Source organism: Peromyscus maniculatus, chromosome 11 (assembly GCF_049852395.1).
Source record: "Peromyscus maniculatus bairdii isolate BWxNUB_F1_BW_parent chromosome 11, HU_Pman_BW_mat_3.1, whole genome shotgun sequence".
Taxonomy (NCBI): Eukaryota; Metazoa; Chordata; class Mammalia; order Rodentia; family Cricetidae; genus Peromyscus; species Peromyscus maniculatus.
This window is the reverse complement of record NC_134862.1, coordinates 69,012,414-69,033,116: the sequence shown is the minus strand read 5'-3', so window position 1 is coordinate 69,033,116 and position 20,703 is coordinate 69,012,414. Positions and strand designations below refer to the sequence as shown.

Below are 20,703 nucleotides of genomic sequence, written 5' to 3'. Positions count from 1 at the left end.
CTTTAAGTGATTCTAGGTGATGCTGCCGATACTATTTATAAAAAATGTTCCACAGGATAAAACAGTTCCAGTGAAAGGCAGTTTTGGATTTCCATTGATATTTCTTGCTTTTCCCTGGAACTGATGACACACAGTCTTGTTCCATTTCAGCTCCCTTGATGAGGTGGGCTGTACGGGCACACCCAGGTCCTTGGCTCTCTACAGACCCAATGGCTTCAGCTTCTTTTGGCATTGGTGTCTCTCTCTCTCTCTCTCTCTCTCTCTCTCTCTCTCTCTCTCTCTCTCTCTCACTTTCTGTGTATGTGTGTGTGAAGGAGAGAGAGAGTTCTGAATTCATCTCCTTCCTCCTTCCTTTTTTCCTTCCCTTCTTCCATCTCCTCCTTGGAGATTCTGACATTTTCTTAATTGTGATGGCTCATCAAGGCCAACTTTGATCCTGCTTTTCCTATCACAGATTAGCATTATTGGCTGTTAAAACTGAAGGGATGTTAGAAATCCTTTTGGTCTAAGCGCCGATTCGATGGGTGAGGAACCTGAGGCCCAGAGAAGTGAGTAAACCCATCAAGGTCCTGTAGCTGGCATGGTGGCAGAGGTGACCCTATATCACAGCCCTCAAGTCCCTTATTGAGTGTGCTCACCTCCAACTCTGCATGATTGCTCTATATGTCGTTAAATCTCATGTAACTTGCAGGCTCCTCTCTATTCCTCCTTGTCTTGGCTGTTTGAAGTCCATGTTGGATTAAGAAGTGAAAACTCCACTTGTCATGTTTGGTCTTGGGTGTGGCAGTGAATCTATATCACAAAGATGGAGAAAGCTACAGAAAACAGCAAGATGACTCCAATGTCACACTGCTGGACATGTGATCATCAGTCAAGAGGACTGTTGCTTCTGGTTCAAAGCCTGGTTAGATGGTGGCTGATTCTATTACAAAATGTCTGCTCATCCTGTGACTGGTTGGCAAAGGTACAAGATGCCCCAGATGGCAACCATGGACCCTACAGTAGACACACTGGGGTCTCAGGGAGGAGTGAGGACAGGGAGAAATCAGCTGAGAGACTTGGCACGGTTTGGGCAGAGGCTGCAGGGAAGACTGGCTGGCTTTTGATTTGTGGAGAAGCTGAAAGGTCATGGCTTCTATAGCCTCCAGTTCCCCAGGGCTTAAAAATCAAATCATGCGGGGGTGGAGAGTTTGCTCCTCTCACCTTTGGAGTTCCAAATGCAATTTCCTCAGGCACTTTTCATCTTTCTTCTCAAAGCAGAATAATAAAGGGGATGGAAAATGTTTCCCATGATCCCACCTCATTGAGGGGTCGGTTCTGCTTATCACAGGATCAAAACAAACAAAAGACCAGAACATTCTATCTTCCCAAGGTTATCAGTTAGGGGAATGGCTGATGGTCATAAACTTCTTCCCCTGATTTCTGTTAAGCCACTTGCACTGAGGATAGCCTGGCTAAGGACAGAACTAGAGACCTTCAAATAGGATATCTGGGGAAGGAATCCATGGTAAATGTGACCAGAAATGCAAAAAAAGCAGCTCTAAGCAAGGTCAGTTTCCAATGGGACTTACAGACTTCCTGGAAGGTGCCCGGATTTCTACCCCAGTCCTTTCTCAGTGCCTAATGCAAACATGCCAGAAATAAAACCCTTCTCCCTGTCCCACTACCAAAGAAAATTATTCCATGTCAGTGGCTTATGACACCCAGGGCCAGGGGCAGACAGCTTTGGCAACTGGAGTTCTAAACAATGGTTGGGTTTGTAGGTCTATAGGGATACAACTAAGGAAGAGGTGGGGCTGGAAGAGGCCACTCCTCCTGAAAGTTAAATGTCAGAATGTGAGAATCTTTAGCCTGTTTCAATGAATGCGGGCTGTTGTGTTAGTGTGTGTGGGGGGTGTCTTCTCTCTTAAAAGGAGACTGGCCAAGCTTGCTGAAGCTTCTCTGGGCTGGTGTGGTCACCTGGCCATGGTCAGCTGTGGCCAGTTCACTATTACTTAGAAATTGGAAGGTATCTCAGAAGGAGGGTAGAGAAAGAAAGCGTGCGTGCCTGTCTCTGTAACAATCTGTACTTCATGGCCTGTTTGTGAATTGTACTCCAAACTCCCCAGTTTTCCTCCTCTGTGACGAAGGAGGGGGTGGGTAGGGAGAGGACTGATTAGCAGGGAGCATGTAGCCCGAGGGTCAGGCTCCAAGGCAGCAGAAACGATGAGCAGATGGTACCTAACTGATCCCTGCGTCCTTCAGAGACTCTGAATATGTTGTGAAGCACATTACTGTTGCCCCTCCCCCCTTGTCTCATATTATAAAATACAAACAAAATGACAGAAAAGATCGTCTGGCTGGTGGCTGGCTGCCCAGTGCTCAGAATTTCACGGCTCGCCGTTTCCTCCCGGCTGTGAGACGGTGGTTGTAGGGCCTCATCTTCATTTCTACAAAGGGGATGGAGAATTCATGGCCTTTCCAATGGTACCAGTTGATCCCCTGGGTGTGAGAAAGATGAACATGTCAGATCACCCTTCCCCCACGGCTTGAGAAGAGAATGACTGGATCGAGAGAGATCCGCTTGTGGACTTAGCTCTTCTCAGTCCACAAGCAGCTTATGGCGGAGTTCCCAGGATGATGAAGAGAACTGGGTCTCCTTCCAGCTTTCCCTTTAAACAGGCCTGGGTCTTTGTACAAGGCAAGTCGTGGGTCATTTCTTATTGCTAGTTTTATGTTTTTTGCCTTCAGGAGTTTCTTGTACTTGGGGACAGTGGTGAGTGTTGTGGGAGTCCACAAAGGTTTCCTAGTGAGATCCGAGCTTGCTTTACCCAGCCGGGCTGCATTAGGAGATGGCTTGACCACGTGCATGGTCACCAGGTGTCTGGGATGGTCTGCACTTAGCTGGGCTGGGGGGAGGTCTTTTGCTCCACCCCTTGGCATTCCTTTAAAAGCCCTTTAGCAGAGACAGAAGGGGCTGGTGGGTTTTGACCCAGGCCCTCCTGAGGCTATCCTGTTTCTTTCTCTCGCCTCTATATTTCTATTGAAATACTTCTCACTTCTCCCTCCTCAAGAGTACCCTAGAAGAAAAAGTGGGAGCTGGTCTCCCTCAGAGTGTCAAAATCCCAAGTAGGTGGAAGCATTTTGAATAGTGTAACCATGGACCGCTCATTCGTGATGCAGAGACTTGGTTGGTTTCCACCTGGGGTGAGCAACCTCTGGGGTTTGCCAAGGACTAAGGGGGCTTCTCTAAGTGTGTTCCCCTCCTTTGTTGTCACCCAGCCCAGACTGTGAACTTGTAGTCTCTTGGGGACATAACCCAGATCACTTAGGTTTCTGATTTCTGATCTCTTCCTTTGTGGGCCCATTCTTAGAGTGCCATTAAGCCCACGATGAATTGATAAGCTTCTCCCACAGAGAGAAGCTCTTTACATGGTCCTTTCTCAGCTTCAGAGTACTTCTTTTAAATGTGTTCTGTGCTCTGGACCAGCCTGACCACAGTCGGAACGTGACCTACCTGACTGTGCCTGGACTCCCCGTATTTCCCATTGAGGTTGGTCCGGTGGCAGTTCTTATACCACCAAGCACCCTTGTATGACATGGCACAGTTGGTGACTGCAACATCATTGTCTCTGTCCTCCGTGGAGAAAGGGCGTCCCTGGTGATAGCTGAGGGAGTCTCCTGCAAAAAAAAAAAAAAGAAAGAAAACAAAAAACAAAAGCATTTCAGGAGGCTGTCGCATTTGTTGTGGACAAAATCTGCTTTCCACATGGAACTCTGGCGTACCCCTCTTGCTCCTTCTGAGCACCAGCATGGCTATGCTGAGCTTTCCTTCCACATTACTCATGGGGCGGGGGTGGGGTGGGGTGGGGTGGGGTGGTCATTGTTTCCATGTTTCCCTCTCTAATCCACTTCTCCACTACTGAGATTTTGCTGGGAACTTTACCCACAGAGCTCAATCTTAACACCTCTATTTCTCCTAGGCCTTTCTGGGACACAGAACACTCATGTTCCCATTGTGTCCCTTGGAGACAGCAAGGAGCCTCGATGACACGGATCATTCTGGATCTGCACTGTGTGAGTTCACCCCGGCTTTCCTCTGCACTTGCTGGCCCTGATCAGACTTGCACCCAGTACCTCACCCTGAGAATTGGTTCCGCCTGTGAAGACAAACAATGGCAACCCGAGTTCTAGTCTATGAGAAACATCATAACCCTGTCAAAGGAGAAGTGAGTAGGGAAATGGGCTGTGTCTTAGGGAGAAGCAGGCTTAGATGGGGAGAAAGTGTCCATTGCCACAACTGCCAAATATATGATGAGCTGCTGAAAGTGAAGAATACACTTTGTGGGGAAATGGGAGGATGGAGATGTCGAGACTGCAAAGAGGAAAATTTTGGCTAAACAGGAAAAGAGAAATTACCTAATACTACCAGACAGGCTGTCTAACACTGTGGTGAGATTTTTCTCTCTCAGAGACAAATGGGGACTGGGTGTTCACTTGTCAGGGGTGCTGTGTGGTGGCTCAGGTGACCTGATTATTCAAGGTGAGTGATCAGACTATCATTTGCTTATCATGATTGGTAAAGCCTTTGGCAGGATTTGTGGCTAGAGATGCTGGGAAGGTAACTCACATTATTTATTTAATGAAAGTGATCTTAGATGTGTTTGAGGTTACTTTCCTCTAAGAGGGACACATTTCTGACTCTATGGCGTCCAAGATATGGCCCCGGTATCCACTTAGCACCTCCTTCTCTGCATTCACTGAATTCTTGGCCAGTCAATCTTGCAGGGAAGTCTTCGCCTCACAGGGGAGTTCCTGAGGCACCATGCTTCCTATCATTCTCATCTCCATATAATCTTGAAGGATTCAGATGTCGTGCCCATCCAGAGTACCAACTGAAACACTTTTTGCTATCTATTCCTGCTTGAAGAAGGCAGGAAGGATATCTTCATTTTCCCTCCTATATCCCATCTTTTTTTTTTTTTTTTTTTTTTGTGGTTTTTCGAGACAGGGTTTCTCTGTGTAGCTTTGCGCCTTTCCTGGAGCTCACTTGGTAGCCCAGGCTGTCGAACTCACAGAGATCCACCTGGCTCTGCCTCCCGAGTGCTGGGATTAAAGGCATGTGCCACCACAGCCCGGCCCTACATCCCATCTTTACCTCCTTTATTCCAAGTCATACTGATACCCATTACCTTAAATATTCTTGGTTCAATTTTACTCTCCAGCAACCCATTCCTGAATCATCAATTCATCAACTAGGTTGTGTCTACTCACGTTCCCATCATCTCACCTTCCGCAAGCTAGAACGCATCCTCATCATTCTCCAAATAGTTCTTTGGGGTTTCTACTTTCACGTTGCCAACCAATTGTTTCAGACCTGGTCCCCTTGGTCTTTGTCTCTTCCCTCCTCATTTCTGCCTCATACATCTGCCTCATATATTCGAGACATGAAGTCCTGGTTTTCTCTCTCAAGCCACTATTCAGATTCATACCTTTCTCATAGCTCTGATATTAGTGAGGGCTCCTGTTATCTCCCATCAGGATTAATACAGCAGCCACCAGTTGGTCTCTCTGTTCTTCACTCAGATTTACTTTATCCTGCTTGGGGCTGTCCTAGAGAGCTTTCTAAAACCCAAATCCCATTATGCCACTATAGACTTACAAGGCCTCCCTCCAAGTAAAGACTGAATTTCTCCTTCAGTGTCAAGACTTTCTGGAATTAATCTTTCTCTCTCCTTCCCTCTCTCCTCCATCCTTCTCCTTTCTTCCTCCACCCTTTACCTCCTCCTCTTCCTGCTTTCCTACCCCCCCCATTGCCTCTCCCTTTTTACTCCCTCTTTCTATATAACCCAGGCTAGCCTTAATGTTCAAGCTGTCCATCTTAGCCTTTCATATGCTGTAATTCTAGGTGTGCACTACTGTGCTCAGTTCCTGATCCTTCCAGGCATACAGCTGGCCCCAGGTTGTAACCCATCAAACATTCCCCCTCCACTGAAGCCACTATGGCTTCTTGTCCAGATGTTTTCTGGTAGTGATTTCAGATAACTAGGCGGATTTTAAACATCCTTCGTTTACCACCCAGACATCCTTCAATGAGTATCCTTAACCTAAGAGTACCATTTGCTGTGCAGAGAGCTACTTCCCAATGTTTTCTGTCTTAAACTAGAACAGTAAGAGTTGCTCTGCCCTTATGGATGACACAGTCTGGAAGTCTCAGTTTGAATCCCAGTAGAGTTTCACTTAGCTGGAGTCTTAGAGTTTGAGGGCCTTCAGAAATGGGGAGCAGGAGGGGGCTGCACTTGGACCTGAGGCCCTGGGGTGGCTAGTTGCCAGTGGGCTCAGCAGAAGTGGCAAGAGCCAGAGGACCTGGGAACTGTTACAAATGCCAGGAAGAAGGGGGCATGGTTTTCTAGCCCAATATGAACTGTGTGCAGCTGCCTAGAGATGGAGTAGCCTAAAGAAACCCAGGGCTTTGGCTATTGAAGATGAACTGAATATATAAGGTGAAAGATGAATCCTCATTCATTTCTATGATTGACCAGGCGAGCTTTAGGAAGGGGAGAGCTAGGCAGTCTAACAGTTCGGCCCTCTGTGGGGTGCAGCGGAGAGACGACTGAGCTTGGAAAGAGGTTTCCAGGGCTGGGCCCGAGGTAAACAGACAACATACAGGATTAGAAAGAGGAGGGATGAGGGGAGACAGAAACTGGGGTAGGTGGCTTGTTTCTCTTCCCATACAAGAAGCCTGAAAGGCTTCTCTGCAGGCACAATTCTAACTCTATGGAGGGAGTAGTATCCATTTAGTTTTTGAAATGATTTAGTCTGACATCTTGTTTAATGTCCATTTCAATGGCTGTTTTATGCTCAAAGTGTGGCAAATTGGACCTTTTGTTGGGGCTCTTCAGGCTGCTCTGATTGCCACTGTGAATGACTCAGCTGTGAACAATAGCAAAGGTAAGTGTGTCTTCTCTTTAGAATAACAATACCTGGCCGAGGAAGGAAATAATGGAGCAGATGCAGTAATTGGAAGGGTAACACCTTGATGTTCATTTTAATTCCAAGAGTCATAGGAAATGCTGCTAAAATTAAACACCTGCATTTAGCTCTAAAATAGAGAAATGAAACGCCCAATAACTCCATGTACCAAACAGTAGCATGCTGGGTACCACAGGCATCATGAAATGTACTGTAATAGAGCACATTAGGCTAAGGGATAGCGTGGGTGATGTGTTCTCGTGGACCTGAGTACAGAGAGCTGAAACAGATGGTTGTTCTGCTTGGTAAAAATGCCATAAAAATCAACACAGAAAACCCAACTGGGTAGACAGTTCACTTGGGAGAACAAAAGGCAATATGGCTAGTGAGACATTTAAGCAACGTCCTTTGCTCCTTCGTGGGGTGCTATGCTGACTGCTGATGTTTGGGTGAGGGGGAGTGTACTGGCTAGCTTGTGTCAAGTTGATACACAAAACCAGAGTCATCAGGGAGGAAGGAGCCTCAGTTGAGGAAATGCCTCATTGAGATCCAGCTGTAAGGTATTTTCACAATTAGTGATCAACGGGGAGGGCACAGCCCCTGGTGGGTGGTGACATCCTTGGGCTGGTGGTCCTGGATTCTATAGTAAAGCAGGCTGAGCAAGCCAGGGGAAGGAAGCAAGCCAGTAAGAAGCTCACCCCCATGGCTCCTGCATTAGCTCCTGCCTTCAAGTTCTAGCCCTGCTTGAGTTTCTGCTCTGACTTCCTCCATTGATAGACTGTGATCTGCAAGTGTAAGCCAAGTAAACCCTTTCCTCCCCAGTTTGCATTTTGGTCATGATGTTTCACTGCAGCAACAGAAACCCTAAGACAGGGACTCTGAATTGTTTCATTAGTTCAAAGGTCGTTTTCCTAGCTGCCATTGCAAGGAGATGTCTACTAAGATGAGAAATAGTTCTGCCCTCTTTAACTGGGAGCCCACAGAGATTAATCTAGATAAGACAGGCAACCCTTTGATCTGTCAGTACATCCTTTTCAAGGAAATTTTACAGACATACTTATTGTACTTCCAGCAGTTTTTCTGACTATTCTGTAAAGTGGGACAGACAGCACGATTATAATTTTCCAGATGATATTACCATTTTTTATAATTTTTCCAAGGGAGAAAACGAAAGTCCCAAGAAATTGATTCCAGGTCTCCTGAATGGATAGGAGGAATCAGAGCCAATGGCCCAGCTGTCTGTCTCCTTCATGGCTAGCAGATAGTTCATGAACTCAATGAGTTCTGTTGCTTCCTCTACAGCTCAGGATTGGAACACACAGCCACCATCTGTGGGGTCAGCAAGCTCCCTTCCCCCCACCTGGGTACCTGCAGTGCCATTGTAGCCTCCTATGCGGAGCTTGTACAGGCTTCTGCTGTCCTCCACAGCAAACTTGTCGTAGTAGGCAAAGGCTGCCTCCTGTCCATCCCGCATATCGACACGCAGCTCGTAGCGGCCCTGGGCTGTTATCCTGTGGATGTTGTCTAGCCCTGTGGAGAAGAACAGACTGTGTACTGAGTCTTGCCCTAGCAGCTTTAGTAATGGGAAGGAAACTCAGGCTATGGAGAAGGTGTCAGTCATCCACATTGTTCTGCCCTTCACCCTTCTCAGGTTGGTTTCAAACAGACCCTGCCAGATTCTGACTCTCCTCTTGTGAGAAGGTTACCCCAGGTCTGCTGAGGAGTGCCACCTCAGAGAACATTGTATCCTCCCATTCAGTCTTAACCTAGTAACTGTCAAGCCCCAGAAATTCTAGATTCTTGGCCCTGTTCCTCAAAAATCTTCTTTGTCAAATTAACAAGAAGTCTTGAACAGGTGTGATTCATTTGGTTTGAGTTGTAGGAAGCAACAGGTAGAAACTTGTGGTCAGAGAATCCAAGACACCCAGATACAGTAGATACAGCCTCAAGACACCCAGATACAGTAGAGTTTCCTAGCAACCTCAAGGCTCAGGCTTTGCATTGTGCTGCCCTTCCCTTCTGTCCAAGGTTCCTGGGGCTCCCAGACATGTCAGAGAAATGAAGAGTCCTGGGCTTGTGGTAATTGAATTTACGAATTTTCCCACCTCATGATGGCATTAAAGCTATCTGCATTTGTTAGAAACTGCACTTTGCATTTGAGTCTCTCTCTAGGCTGGAGATCTATATTCTCTCCTTAGGTTGGGCGTCAGCTCTGAGCACAGCTGCCAATCAATCTTGTGAACACAAGGGCAGATCGTCACACTCTGCAGAACACTGTGTAGCTAACCTATGATGTTTGCTAGGTTAGTGTATTAAACATCCTTTCAGCGCATCAGTGGTTTCCACTGAAGATGTGCTTATCAGGGTGTAACCCCTATTCGAAGTTGGGGAGCATCTCTGTTACAATTTGCCTCCTGGCTCCCTTCTTTTTGTATCAGATGCTCCATGTTTATCTACTGCAGCTGCCTCTCCACTGGTCTTTCTAAACTCCCACATGATTGCCTTCACAGCATCCCAGGTTTTGGGCTAAGAAGTTCTTATAAGGTACAAAACCCTATAAGTCAGAGTTCAGGCAGAGCCTAGACGCCCTTAGTGATATTTTCTCATATCCATTTTCTCTGATTTTTGATCTAGCTACCTAAACTTTGAACTATTGACCTTGTGGTGCGGAGGACTCTCAGCCTTCCAGATTTCTGTCTGCCCAGTGGAGCTGGGTCCTTTCGATTTGATGTGACATCAGCTATCTATCTTAGTGTACCATGATTTAGAAATAAAAAGTGGTATAGGTACAAGGAAATTTAGAGATGACTTGAACCTCCCTCTTTTGTGGGAGAGGGTTTGGAGAGCGAAGTGGTTGGCCAAGGGCCCAGGTCTTTGGTTCCTTTACCTGCTTAAGATTTTAAGCTTTACCTCGATTGCAAGCGGAAGCCTTTCAAATGTTGTTTGTGGAGCTGCTGACCTTGACGAGTACAGTTGTGCTGTTTGCTGGTGATGAGCCTGGATGCTCTTTATCAAGAGGGGAACCAACCCTTAGCTGCTAGACATGTTGGCTGCTGGCGACTCACAGAGGCCTCTTCTATGGTTAATTTCCTCTGGTCAAATGAAAGTCACTTCTTTCTTCTCCTCATACCTTGGAGCAGACTCGCCAATGACTTAAGTGGAGGTACAGAAGGCTAGCCTCCTTGGCCAATGGGAACCAACTTAGCAGAGTAATTCATGTTCCAGAGCATCTCTTGGATTCCATCTAGAGGGGGGCTGGGGGGGTGGGGGGTGGTCTTTCCATGAATGTTCAGTGTTAGATTTTCCTGGATCTCTCCTGTTTCTTTCAATCCTCTTCTCAGGTAATTCAACTCTAACTCACTTGAATAAGAACTCACCCCATTAAATAACTTGAACAGGAATTCCTATTTTAGGATCTGGTCCTAGGTAACCCAACTTAGAACATAAGCTGTGAGGTCATAGGGTTACTGGCCATAGAGTATTGCTGCTTAACTGCATGGCCTCAGGTCTCTGTTAGCAAACACCCATATCAGGGTTTAATATTCGTTGTCACCTTGACTGGACTTAGAAGCACCTAAGGACATAGTCCCTCTCAGACAGATCAAGAGGTTTATCTAGATGACACTAATTGTAGTAGAAAGACCCACCCTGAATGCAGGCTGGATAATCAATTGGGACGGGATCCTGAGCTGAATAAAAGGAGAAAGGGAGCTGAGTTCCAGCATTAGCCTATCTCTGCCTTTCTATTCCAGATGTAACATGGCTGACTGCCTCCTGCTCCCTCTGTCACGCCTGATGCCATGAAGGCCTGGATCTTCCAATTAGGAGCCAAAATAAAGTCTCCTTTAAGTTGCTTTTGTTGGTTACTTGGTTGCAGCAGTGGGAAAAATAACATGCCTCATTTACCTTACGTCAAGACTTCTCTTTCCAACTTGTGAGTTCTGTAACATGCCCCTCAGTCAGCCTAACTGACCACATTTTCTTCCTTCTCTGGCTTGTTCCTTCATCGGCTTGGAGGGTTTCCTCCCTGTCCCCATTTTTCATGTGTCAAAAGGATTCCTGCTCTCCCTCTTCCCATCCCTTCCTCTTTCCCATTCTCCTGATTTTTCCATGTCTTAGCTCTCTTGCATCTCTGATACCTGGGGCTTTTTATCAATAGTTCATCAGTTAGTCTGGGGTTCAAACGGCATCTCTGGTGATAGGAGACACATGCAGGAACAAAACACTGAATCACCTTGAACAAACAGGGATGGTTCCACATCCTAGTTCAGCTTTTCTTAAAAGATGGAAGTGAAACCCTAGTCTTAACTCCCAGGCTCAGTTTTATTCTAATATTTCATGGTTGGTTGGACATGGAGCACTTTCTGATCATCATTCAGCAGCAGCAGCAATAGACTTGGCATTCCTGAATGTAACTGTCATTTAATCATATTACTCTTGCTTTCTTTTTGTTTTCATTTTTAAATGATACTTTTTCTTTTGAGGCATCCTTTTATTTATGGCACACAACAACCAGCTTTCCATTTGGGCAATGGGTAAAGCTTCTTTAAAACATATATTTAATTAAATAGAAAGTGATATATAGAACATTTATGTGCTGAATAGTTCCCATGTTTCACAGAAATGATAGAAACTGTGAACCGGGTACACAGCGGCTTAGGTTTTTGTAGCCATGAGTCTTGACTACTTGCGTCTACATTGATTCATGTGTATTACTGACTCCTAAGCTGTTTGAAAATGTTTTAAATCAAAGCACATTTTTTCTGCTTGTTTGAATTCTCTCTTAGTGTGTTTATATATGGTTCTTACTGTATATTTTTATTTCCCATATTGGCAAACATAGGTTTGGCTATCTAACAAATACTCAATAAATTCTTATCATTAATTGATATCTACACTTGAGGTACATATATCTCAAGAAGTCTTAGGTAGTGATGTTTAAAGATGAATGATGAGATCCTAGCCCCCAAGAAACAGATAAAGTAAAATAGATAGCATGATTCGGGCCATATTGGAACATGGCCAATTATCCCACAGGCGATGGATGAGAAAAAGAGTCAGTAGGCTTCTATGGAGGAAGGGGTGCTTAACTGGGCCTTTGGGTACAGGCACGTAGACAGCAATGTGAAGAGACAATTGGCTGAAGGATGTTTCTTGCAGAGGAAACTTCCATGGTTGTGCAGGTTTGAAGGTGGGTACTGGGGAAGTGGAATGGAGGATCCAGAAGGAGAGCAGGAAATTTTGCACCTTGGTGAAAGAATTTGGTCTTTACTGGGTGATGATAGGAGTCACTGAAAGGCTTTACTGAGTTGTTACCCTTCACTCAGATGTGAGGCATGAGGAAGATATTCTAGGGCCATGTAGTCAATGGGGTTACCCTGAGACTAGGGAGCTCACAGGCTGTTACTTTGCCACCTGAGGGAAGATGGTGAGGCTTGAACAAGAATGTGGCAGGAGTGGGAGAGAGAAGAGTAAGTATCTAACCACACCATTTATTTGCCTTTCTCTCTGCCTCCCTTTATCAACCACTGTGGGCATTCACACTCTGACTGCTTTATGAGCCAGCATCAGCACCATCCATCTGGTATGCATGTGTTTATCTTCCTGTACCCACCCAAATCTCCATCTCAGCTTCCTGCTGTGTCAGACCTCTAGGAAATCACCTCTAATGTCACTCTCATTTCCCCCTTTCCCTCCCATGTCAGATAATAACACTCTCCCAGGAACCCAGCAGAGTCTCATTTCTCTCTCTCAACCTGCAGGCTGACTACCTGGTTGTCTAGCTTCCGAGACCAGGGCCAAGCTGCCCACTGCTTCCTCTGCCCTGTTCCCTACCAGGCAGATCCCTGCCTTTGTACTTGCCTCATGTCAAGATCCATCAGCATAAAAGACTATTAATGAGGATGGGAAGAGACAGAGCAAAGAGGAAAACACCACAGTCAGATAAAAACGGATCAATAGCGGAGCCAAACAGAGCAAGAGGCACAAAAGCAATTCACAAGCTGTCAGCTTCTCAATAGACACAGACTTCTGACAATCCCAGACAGACACAGGAAGGAGAGAGATGGACAGAAACCCAGGGCAGCCTGTCTGGGGAAAACACAAAGCGGATGTTACCTAGCCAAAACTCATCCTCCAGATTCCCAAAGCCAGCGCGATAATCAGCCCATTTCCGGAAAAAATCAGTTTGGCCATTTTGCCGCCTCTGGAATACCTGTGAAGAGAAAGAGAGGAGATGCTCCGTATGACTGGGTTCTGTATTGGCTAGGATCAGGACCATTTCAGAAGTGAGCTTAGTGTTTCCATGGTAGATTTTGCAGGGGATGCTCAGAGTCCTTTCCTTGAAGTACTGAGGCCTCTGACGAATAGGCCGGGGGTGCGATATCGACACTAATTTGCACCCTGGTAATATAGAAAAGATTCAGGATACATATCAAGCTCCAACGAGTCAGGGGAAATGGGCTTGATTCTGAAATTAATCTTTTTTCACCACAGAGAGTAGTAGAAAGCATTTCTCACCAAAGGACTGGGACCAACTTCAAATCATCTAGTCACTGTCATCATCTTATTGCAGGCAAAGCAATTGCATATCATTCACTTTCCAAGCTGTTTAAGTGCTAATTTCATTTAACCTCCAATACATCAGCCTTGGCTTCAATTTCCAATTATGCTTTAAGAAGGAGGCACAAATATGTCAGAAACATAAAAGAAAATGTCTCCCAAGAGTATTAGGAGTGCAGTCAACATTTAACTCTTTAAAACCTTCTGATTTGGGGGCATTCCAGCTCCGGTGCTGTGTCTGAGCAGAGCTAAGAAGGGTGTGGAGAGAAGGGTGGGTGGGTCTGTTTCCACTCATACTGATTCAACCCTTGCTGCTCAGTATAGAGCCAGCTTCCGGTACCTGCTCCTGTGTACAGTGGCTATCGCCTCCAGGCTGCCCTGTTTCTTCTGCTCTGTTCTAGCCTATCAGGTATGAGAGGAGGTGGTGTCAGCAAGTAGTGCCTCTCTCCCAACCACTGTTGCTCCTGGAAGGCTATGGCAGCTCTAGGGAAGAACTTGGGATCCAGAACAGGAGGAGGACACAAGCAGCTCTTGTAACTAGAGGGCCATCCATTCTGCCCCAGATCTGACCTACCATGTGCTACCCTCCGAGATAAGGAAGCTAACTGCCTCACCACGGGAGGCCCAAGTGCTTCTGTAAGGTGGCCGCCCCGTCTCCTCTTCATTTTAGCTTCAGCCCTTGGCAAGCAGGGATCCATGTGCCTCACTCCTTCCTTTCCCCAGCAACCCATGCAATCACTCTGCAGAAGGAGCCCAAAGCAAGGCCGTCATCTTACAGCCCTTGTTTGGGCCAGGCCATTGCATCCTTCATATGTGTCCTGGTTCGTTTTTGTTGTCAGTTTGACCCAGCACAGGGTCATCTTGGAAGAGGAGAGCTCAAGTGAAGAATTGCCTCCACTAGAGGCATGTGGCCATGTCTGTGAAGAATTGTCTTGACTGAAGTGGGAGGGCCCAGCTCATTGAGTACAGTACACCGTCCTGAGGAAGTTAGGTCTGGGCTGTATAAACAATCTAGCTGAGCATTCCTCCATACTTTCTGCTTTAGTTTCTGTTTGAGTTCCAGCCCTAACATCTCTTAATGATGGACTATGACCTGAAAGTGTGTAAGCCAAACAAACCCATTTCTCCCCATGTTGCTTTTGGTCATAGTGTTTATCAAAACAACACAATGAAACTTTAAAAAAAAAAAGATCATTCCTTTCTCTGCTTGTGAGTGGGCTACTGAATGAGGGCCTTGAAGGCAGTGAAGAAACCAAGATCTAAATGAAGGGGGTAGGTAAAAGGACAGTCCAAAGGGTGGTGACATTCTAATCCACAGGACCTCAGTCAGGTAGACTAGAAGCCTGAAGACACATGTCTACAGCTTGTACTTACAATCCAGCCGCCTCCATCTGTGGTCATGTCACAGTATACTTGCAACTTGTGGCTTAGCTCCCCATTGAGGAAGATGGTGTAAACTCCACTCAGAGTATCTCCATTCATCAAATGCTGGGCACAGTCTTGAGGGTGAGAGAACAGCCGGCCCCCTACAGAAGAAAAGCAATGGAAAAGTATGTATGTATTGTGTGCGTGTGTGCCACGTGCTTGCATTCAGGCCACAGCATCCATTTGGAATCAGAGGACAACTTGAGGGAACCAGTTCTTTCTTTCCACCATGGGGTCCTGAGGATGGAACTCAGATTGCTAAGCTTGGGCAGCAAATAACCTTTTGCCTGCTGGCCATCTTATAAGCCCCAAAGCAAGTTTTAGAAATGGTTCCTTTTTCCATTATGCACAAGAACCCTTGGGCCAGAGAATATTTGAAAGAGTCTTGTGGTTGGTACTTCATCATGAGTGTAATTCATGGGCTCTGAGGACCAAAGGCTGAGTTCGTGGTCTGGATTCTTTGCTTGACTAAAAGCTAAGGGTCTTGAGCCTCCACTTTCTTATCCATAAAACGGGGGTAATAAAGACTTCCCATTTGCAGTATGAAAACGAGCTAATGCCACTGGAGACTGTTCAGAGATGGGCCAGTAGACCCCTGTAGGGGCCATCTTTCAAAAGGACAAAAGGCATCTGAACAAAGTCTTTGTCATCCACATGGCAGACATTAAGGAAGGCTCCCCACAAGCTCAGCATTAGCATAGAGATGAATGTCTACTCCCTGTACAAAGCAATCTCTTGATTGTACTAAACAATCAAACAGCCATGTTTTACAGTTCAGTTTAAATTTAAGGAGAGGGCAGGGGAAGTAAATTGCAGCTCATCTTTCAGAAGGAACAACCCAATCTGTAAAACAATACCTAATTAGCTGTAAGAGAAGCTTAAATCCTGAAGCGCTTTTCTCTGAGTTAAGTTTTGTGCTTATCTGGCAGGCCAAGAAAAGTCTACTAAAGGGACTTTGCTGAGGGGGACACATTAGAGCACAGCCTGCCCTGTGAGGATGGTGGTTGGCCAAGATGTGGGCTTCTGGGTCAATGAAGAACATGGTCACATGATACAGCTCTGTGTTTCTGTGTGGAACTGAGATGGCAGGAAGAGAAACTGAGGCAAGACGGCAGGTGTCAGCCAACACAGTGCCTCCTGGCAGTGTTACTCATACTCAACAGATGTGGAAAGGCAGGATAGTGAATGATTGAAGCAGAGCATGTCACACAAGGAAGATGACGCACTAACATCTCTGGGAGTCCCCATATGTAAAGCATTCTGTGTTAGGAAGAGGCTACTGGTCTTCATGCAAGTCCCCCACGCCAGACCCAGCCACCTGACCCAGAGATATTTTAACTCTGAGGACCATACTCCAGATTGCTACCACAGGTTTGCCAAAGTAGCTTAGTGGAACATGGCACTTCAAGAATAGTCACACCAAGGACTGGTGATGTTTCTATAAACCTCGTACTTTACAAAGTGTGTTTGTATTTCTATTTAATTCTTATGAGAAATGTTAGAGGAAGGCAGGTTGATACAGATCTGAGACTTAGTTTAACAGAGAAAGAAACTGCTCAGGAAGATTATATGATTGGCTTATCCAGGAAGCTGCATTCAAAATTTCAGAGCCCAAGTCAAGTGTACTGTAAATCTATTAAAACAAGAAATACATTGAGGGATGGAGAGATGACTCAGTGTTTAAGAGCATTTGGTGCTCTTTCAAAGGACCCGAGTTTGGTTCCCAGCACCCACATCAGATGCCTCACAACTACCTGCAATTCCAGACCCAGGGGAATTAAAAGACCCTCTTCTGGTCTTTGTGGGTACCTGCACACATGTGGTATATGTACATACACAAATAAAAATATGAAATAAATCCTTGAAAAGCAAACCTTAAAGAAATATAACCTGTGCTCCAGCTTGTGAAGGATCTCCATCTATCTAACAGGTAACCCATTTTTGTATTTAACATAGACGTACAAAACTCCAGGAGTTAAAGTTACCCCAGAAAGCACGATGTTCCAATGAAATGCTTTCCCTTCAAAACTGACGTCTGTCGTCACTGCAGAAAAGCTATTGACTTTAATTTACAGCATGTCCTGGACCTCCTGAAAGCTCATGTCTCACCTATCCCTGAAGGTTAGTTTCATTTCAGGGGACAGCCATGAGTGGCTTCTGTCCTCTCTCGGTGTTGCTTTGGGAACACTGGCCTTATTTCCAGTCAGCGAGGCTATTCTTGACCCTGGTCTCTAGAGCAACCCTTCTGTCTACTTACCCTCCCCTGCCTGTGGTTCTCCTTTCCGATCAGCATATAACGTTCCTGGTCTCTAGCTCATTGCTGCTTTATACACTATTTCTCCCAAAGGAAGAGGTCTTCATTAAACCATCCCAGCCTCTGAGGGAGATAGGACTCTGTATTTCTCCATAGTACTCCATGGGTCCTCCACAAAAACCTCTTCCCCAAACTCAGCGGAGCGACTCATTCAAACACACATATAAAACCAAACCCACCTTGACTAGAGAAGCAAGCGGTTTTACATAAGCTCCTTCTCCTTCATTGATAACGACTAGGATTTATGTTATAGATACTTTAAGAGGGTTCAAATCCATTCTTAGTTATTCTAAAGTTAGACCTAATATAGGCACATGAAATACATTAAGATGGCTTGCTCTGAGGAAGGGGAATTTTAAGCAAGTAGCTGTCATAAGAGAGACATTCACTTATCTTTAAAGTTGGAAGATAAGAATAAGTTCAGATGAAGGAATAAGTGTCTAAGGGGTGCCAAAGATGGATGGGATTAAAGTCTCAGTTGATCCTTGGGAGAGGAAGGACCATATGCCCCTCCTTCTGAGCTCCTACAGTAAGCTGGCAGGTGGAGGCACTGTCCAAGTGTGTGGGAGGTTGATGCATGGTCGCTGGGTGCACTTGCCTTACCCTTGACAAATTACAAGGCCATCTGGTTGTTAATAGATTCGATTTACTGTAATTTAGTCTATGGCATTAGTGGAAAGGCAATCAAGAAGCATTTTGCTTTTATAGATGATCAGAAGCAGCAACCTGGGATTTCCATTCCCTGGGAACTTGGAGAAGATGCGACCTGAAGCTTCCTTCCATCCCACTCCAGCCTTGACAATCTCCCGAGTTCGTCTCAGACTGACTAGTCCTCGATCAACCTACCAGTCCCTTTAATCTCATAAGAGAAAGCAGAGGCTTGCTGAGAGCTCTCAAGTCATGTACTTTATTATCATGCAGATTCCTGTGTTCCATCCCTGCTCTACCACATCATAGTGTCCATTAGGGAGACAGGCTCGGAGGCCAGTATCTCACCAAAGTGCGTCAGATAGAGCTATTCATAGTTTGCATGTTTCTCTTCTCAGAAGCCGAGAGGTGGAAATGGTAAATGAGATGGTGCCTTGGAGGCCTCTAGGCCAGCCCTCCCTGCTTAGATCTGTGTGATTGTGTGGATAACAGAATTCATTTTTCTCTCCCTCTTCTCTCACACCCTCTTCCCTGTCTCCCCTTTTCCTTCTCATGTTCTTTCTTCCTCAGTCAGCATGTCCTGGGCACTCCAACTTTCAGTTTGGGTGGGATGAGGAAGAGAGGGGATATTTCACGTTGAGTTTAAGCCTGTGACCCAGACTTTACCATTTCACCCCGCTGCTTTGGAGGCATTGGACTTGGGCTCAGCTAACAATTACAAAAGCTCTCCCATGTTCTAATTGACCGGTCAACATTCATAAGCTGGACCTCGTATGCTTTAGAGGATTATCAGGGCCGATTACAGGTATCCTCAGCTCTCTAGATGCCATGCTATCTAATCAGAGACCTATCTTTAATCCTGAAACTGATCATCCTAATAATTTTTCTGACCAAGCGCCTAACCTAGGATGTTCTTCTTCTGTTTGGTGCGGTAACTTGAGCCTGGCTGAATAAGGTGGCATTTTCCCTAAAAGGACAGGCTATGGTAATTACCAAGTTAAAAGGAAAGTAATGCCAAGTGATCAGTACACCGAAATGTCTCCTGGTTAAGTATTTCCAGATGTAATTGTGAGAACCCCAGGCCCAGGGCATTCTCCGGAAGAATTGCTCCGAAATTGGTTTGCGTTGGGCAGCAGAGGCTGCATGCTGAGTGGAGAGCAGCTATCTTCACAACACACAGGGCAATCGGATGGCTCCGTGCCAGTGGGGAGCAGAAGAGCCTTCTCTGTCCCTTACTTGCTTTGTGTCCTTGGGTGCACACAATCTTTATAATGGTCAGATTTAATAGCTCTAGAGAGCCTCTGCCTGCTGCCCACTCGGATGGACTTAGTATAATAGTTCTAGGGAGCCTCTGCCTGTCATCAGTCTGATGGACTCAGCATCAGAACCAAAGCAGTGACAGCAGAGTGTTCCTCTGAGAACAGCTACAGGAGATTCCTTAGCAAATGCAGAACAAAGTATGTTTCTCCACAGAATCACCCACCATGTTAAAATTAACGATCCACATTTGCAAAGTAACTGATAAAACATTGGGGTACAGCCTGAGTCTGTGGACAGAGCCCAGCTGTCAATCAGTTCATATGAGCTTAATCTATCACTTCAGCTTTCTCAGAGAAACTTCAGATTTACCATCTTGTTGTCTTGTTAGCCACTTAACAAACATATGGGAAAGTGTCCCTTGATTTCTAAATACCAGCTAAGAGATGGGGATATACAGGAGGAGAGAAGACATCCTTCAGTTGGCTCATGGTTTTGTGGGAGAAACAAACAAAGAAGATCTCCAGTGCTCAGTGCTCAGAAACAGAGACAGACATGGGAAGACAGAAGGGTATCAAAGTGGGTATGCAGTGAAGCTGGGGACCGGCAGAGAGGGGCTGAGAAGTGAGGTTCTGGAGTGGAGTAGAATTTGACAAGTGCTGATTAGAAAGCTTTCTTACTGTAGGAACTGACAGAGATTGTCCATGAACTTGTGGAGAAGGCCATTCCAGCCTAGTAGAAAAGCACAGACCCCCTGGAAAACTGAAGATTTAGCTAACAAACAAAACAAGCACTAGTTGGATGGATGTGGTATACCAGTAACTGCATCGTGCTGTGTTAGGAGAGGAACCTTCTACTGAAGGCAAGAGATGCTCTCCTGTTAGATTTTTGCAGACATAGCATTACTTAAATTAGCAAGTTTCCTTTTGGAGATGGGGGTATATTCTTCTGGTGCCTCCACCCTTTGAGTAAGATTTTTATTTTTATTTTTATTTTGGTTTTTCGAGACAAGGTTTCTCTGTATAGTTTTGGTGTTTGTCCTGGATCTCGCTCTGTAGACCAGGCTGGCTTCAGACTCACAGAGATCCACCTGGCTCTGCCTCCTGAGTACTGAGTTTAAAGGCATTCGCCACTGCAGCCTGGCTTTGTGTAAGAATTTTATAAAGTTTCAACCTCTTCAGCGTGATATAGCCACTGTTGAACTACCTAGACTATAACATGGAAGCCAATATAACAATGTCTTTTTATTATTAAAAAGACCATAGGGATAGGCAACTGACATGTTGGTCACCATTTTGCCCTTAGCATTTAAAACAGAGCCTGACAAGAAGTGGGTACCCCATCAATATTTTTAGGTGCTTAGTGCCATGTAAGTGCTAACATCCATCCCTGTGATAACGAAAGAGGATACAAAATTAGATTTTCTGAAAACGTTTGTGATGATACGATTTAAAATGGGCCAAATCAAATCCTGGGACTGGTGATACATAAGCTCTCCCTGGAGCACTTATGAGGTCATTTTATAAGCTGCAGTAAATAGTAGTATT

General features: G+C 45.6%; 1 protein-coding gene across 3 annotated transcripts in view; it reads right to left on the bottom strand.

Moving 5' to 3' along the window:
- Window positions 1–235: 235 nt before the first annotated feature.
- Tnr (tenascin R) overlaps window positions 236–20,703 on the bottom strand; it is a 407,740-nt gene continuing 387,272 nt past the window's right edge. For all 3 annotated transcript variants that reach the window (XM_042258389.2, XM_076547793.1, XM_042258395.2), the window contains 5 exons: window positions 14,887–15,038; window positions 13,069–13,165; window positions 8,320–8,481; window positions 3,497–3,660; window positions 236–2,481 (listed from right to left, as the gene is read on the bottom strand). In XM_042258389.2, the coding sequence (XP_042114323.2) occupies window positions 2,362–2,481; window positions 3,497–3,660; window positions 8,320–8,481; window positions 13,069–13,165; window positions 14,887–15,038 (695 nt within the window). In that variant the 3' untranslated portion in view covers window positions 236–2,361. The remainder of the gene's footprint in view (window positions 2,482–3,496; window positions 3,661–8,319; window positions 8,482–13,068; window positions 13,166–14,886; window positions 15,039–20,703) is intronic.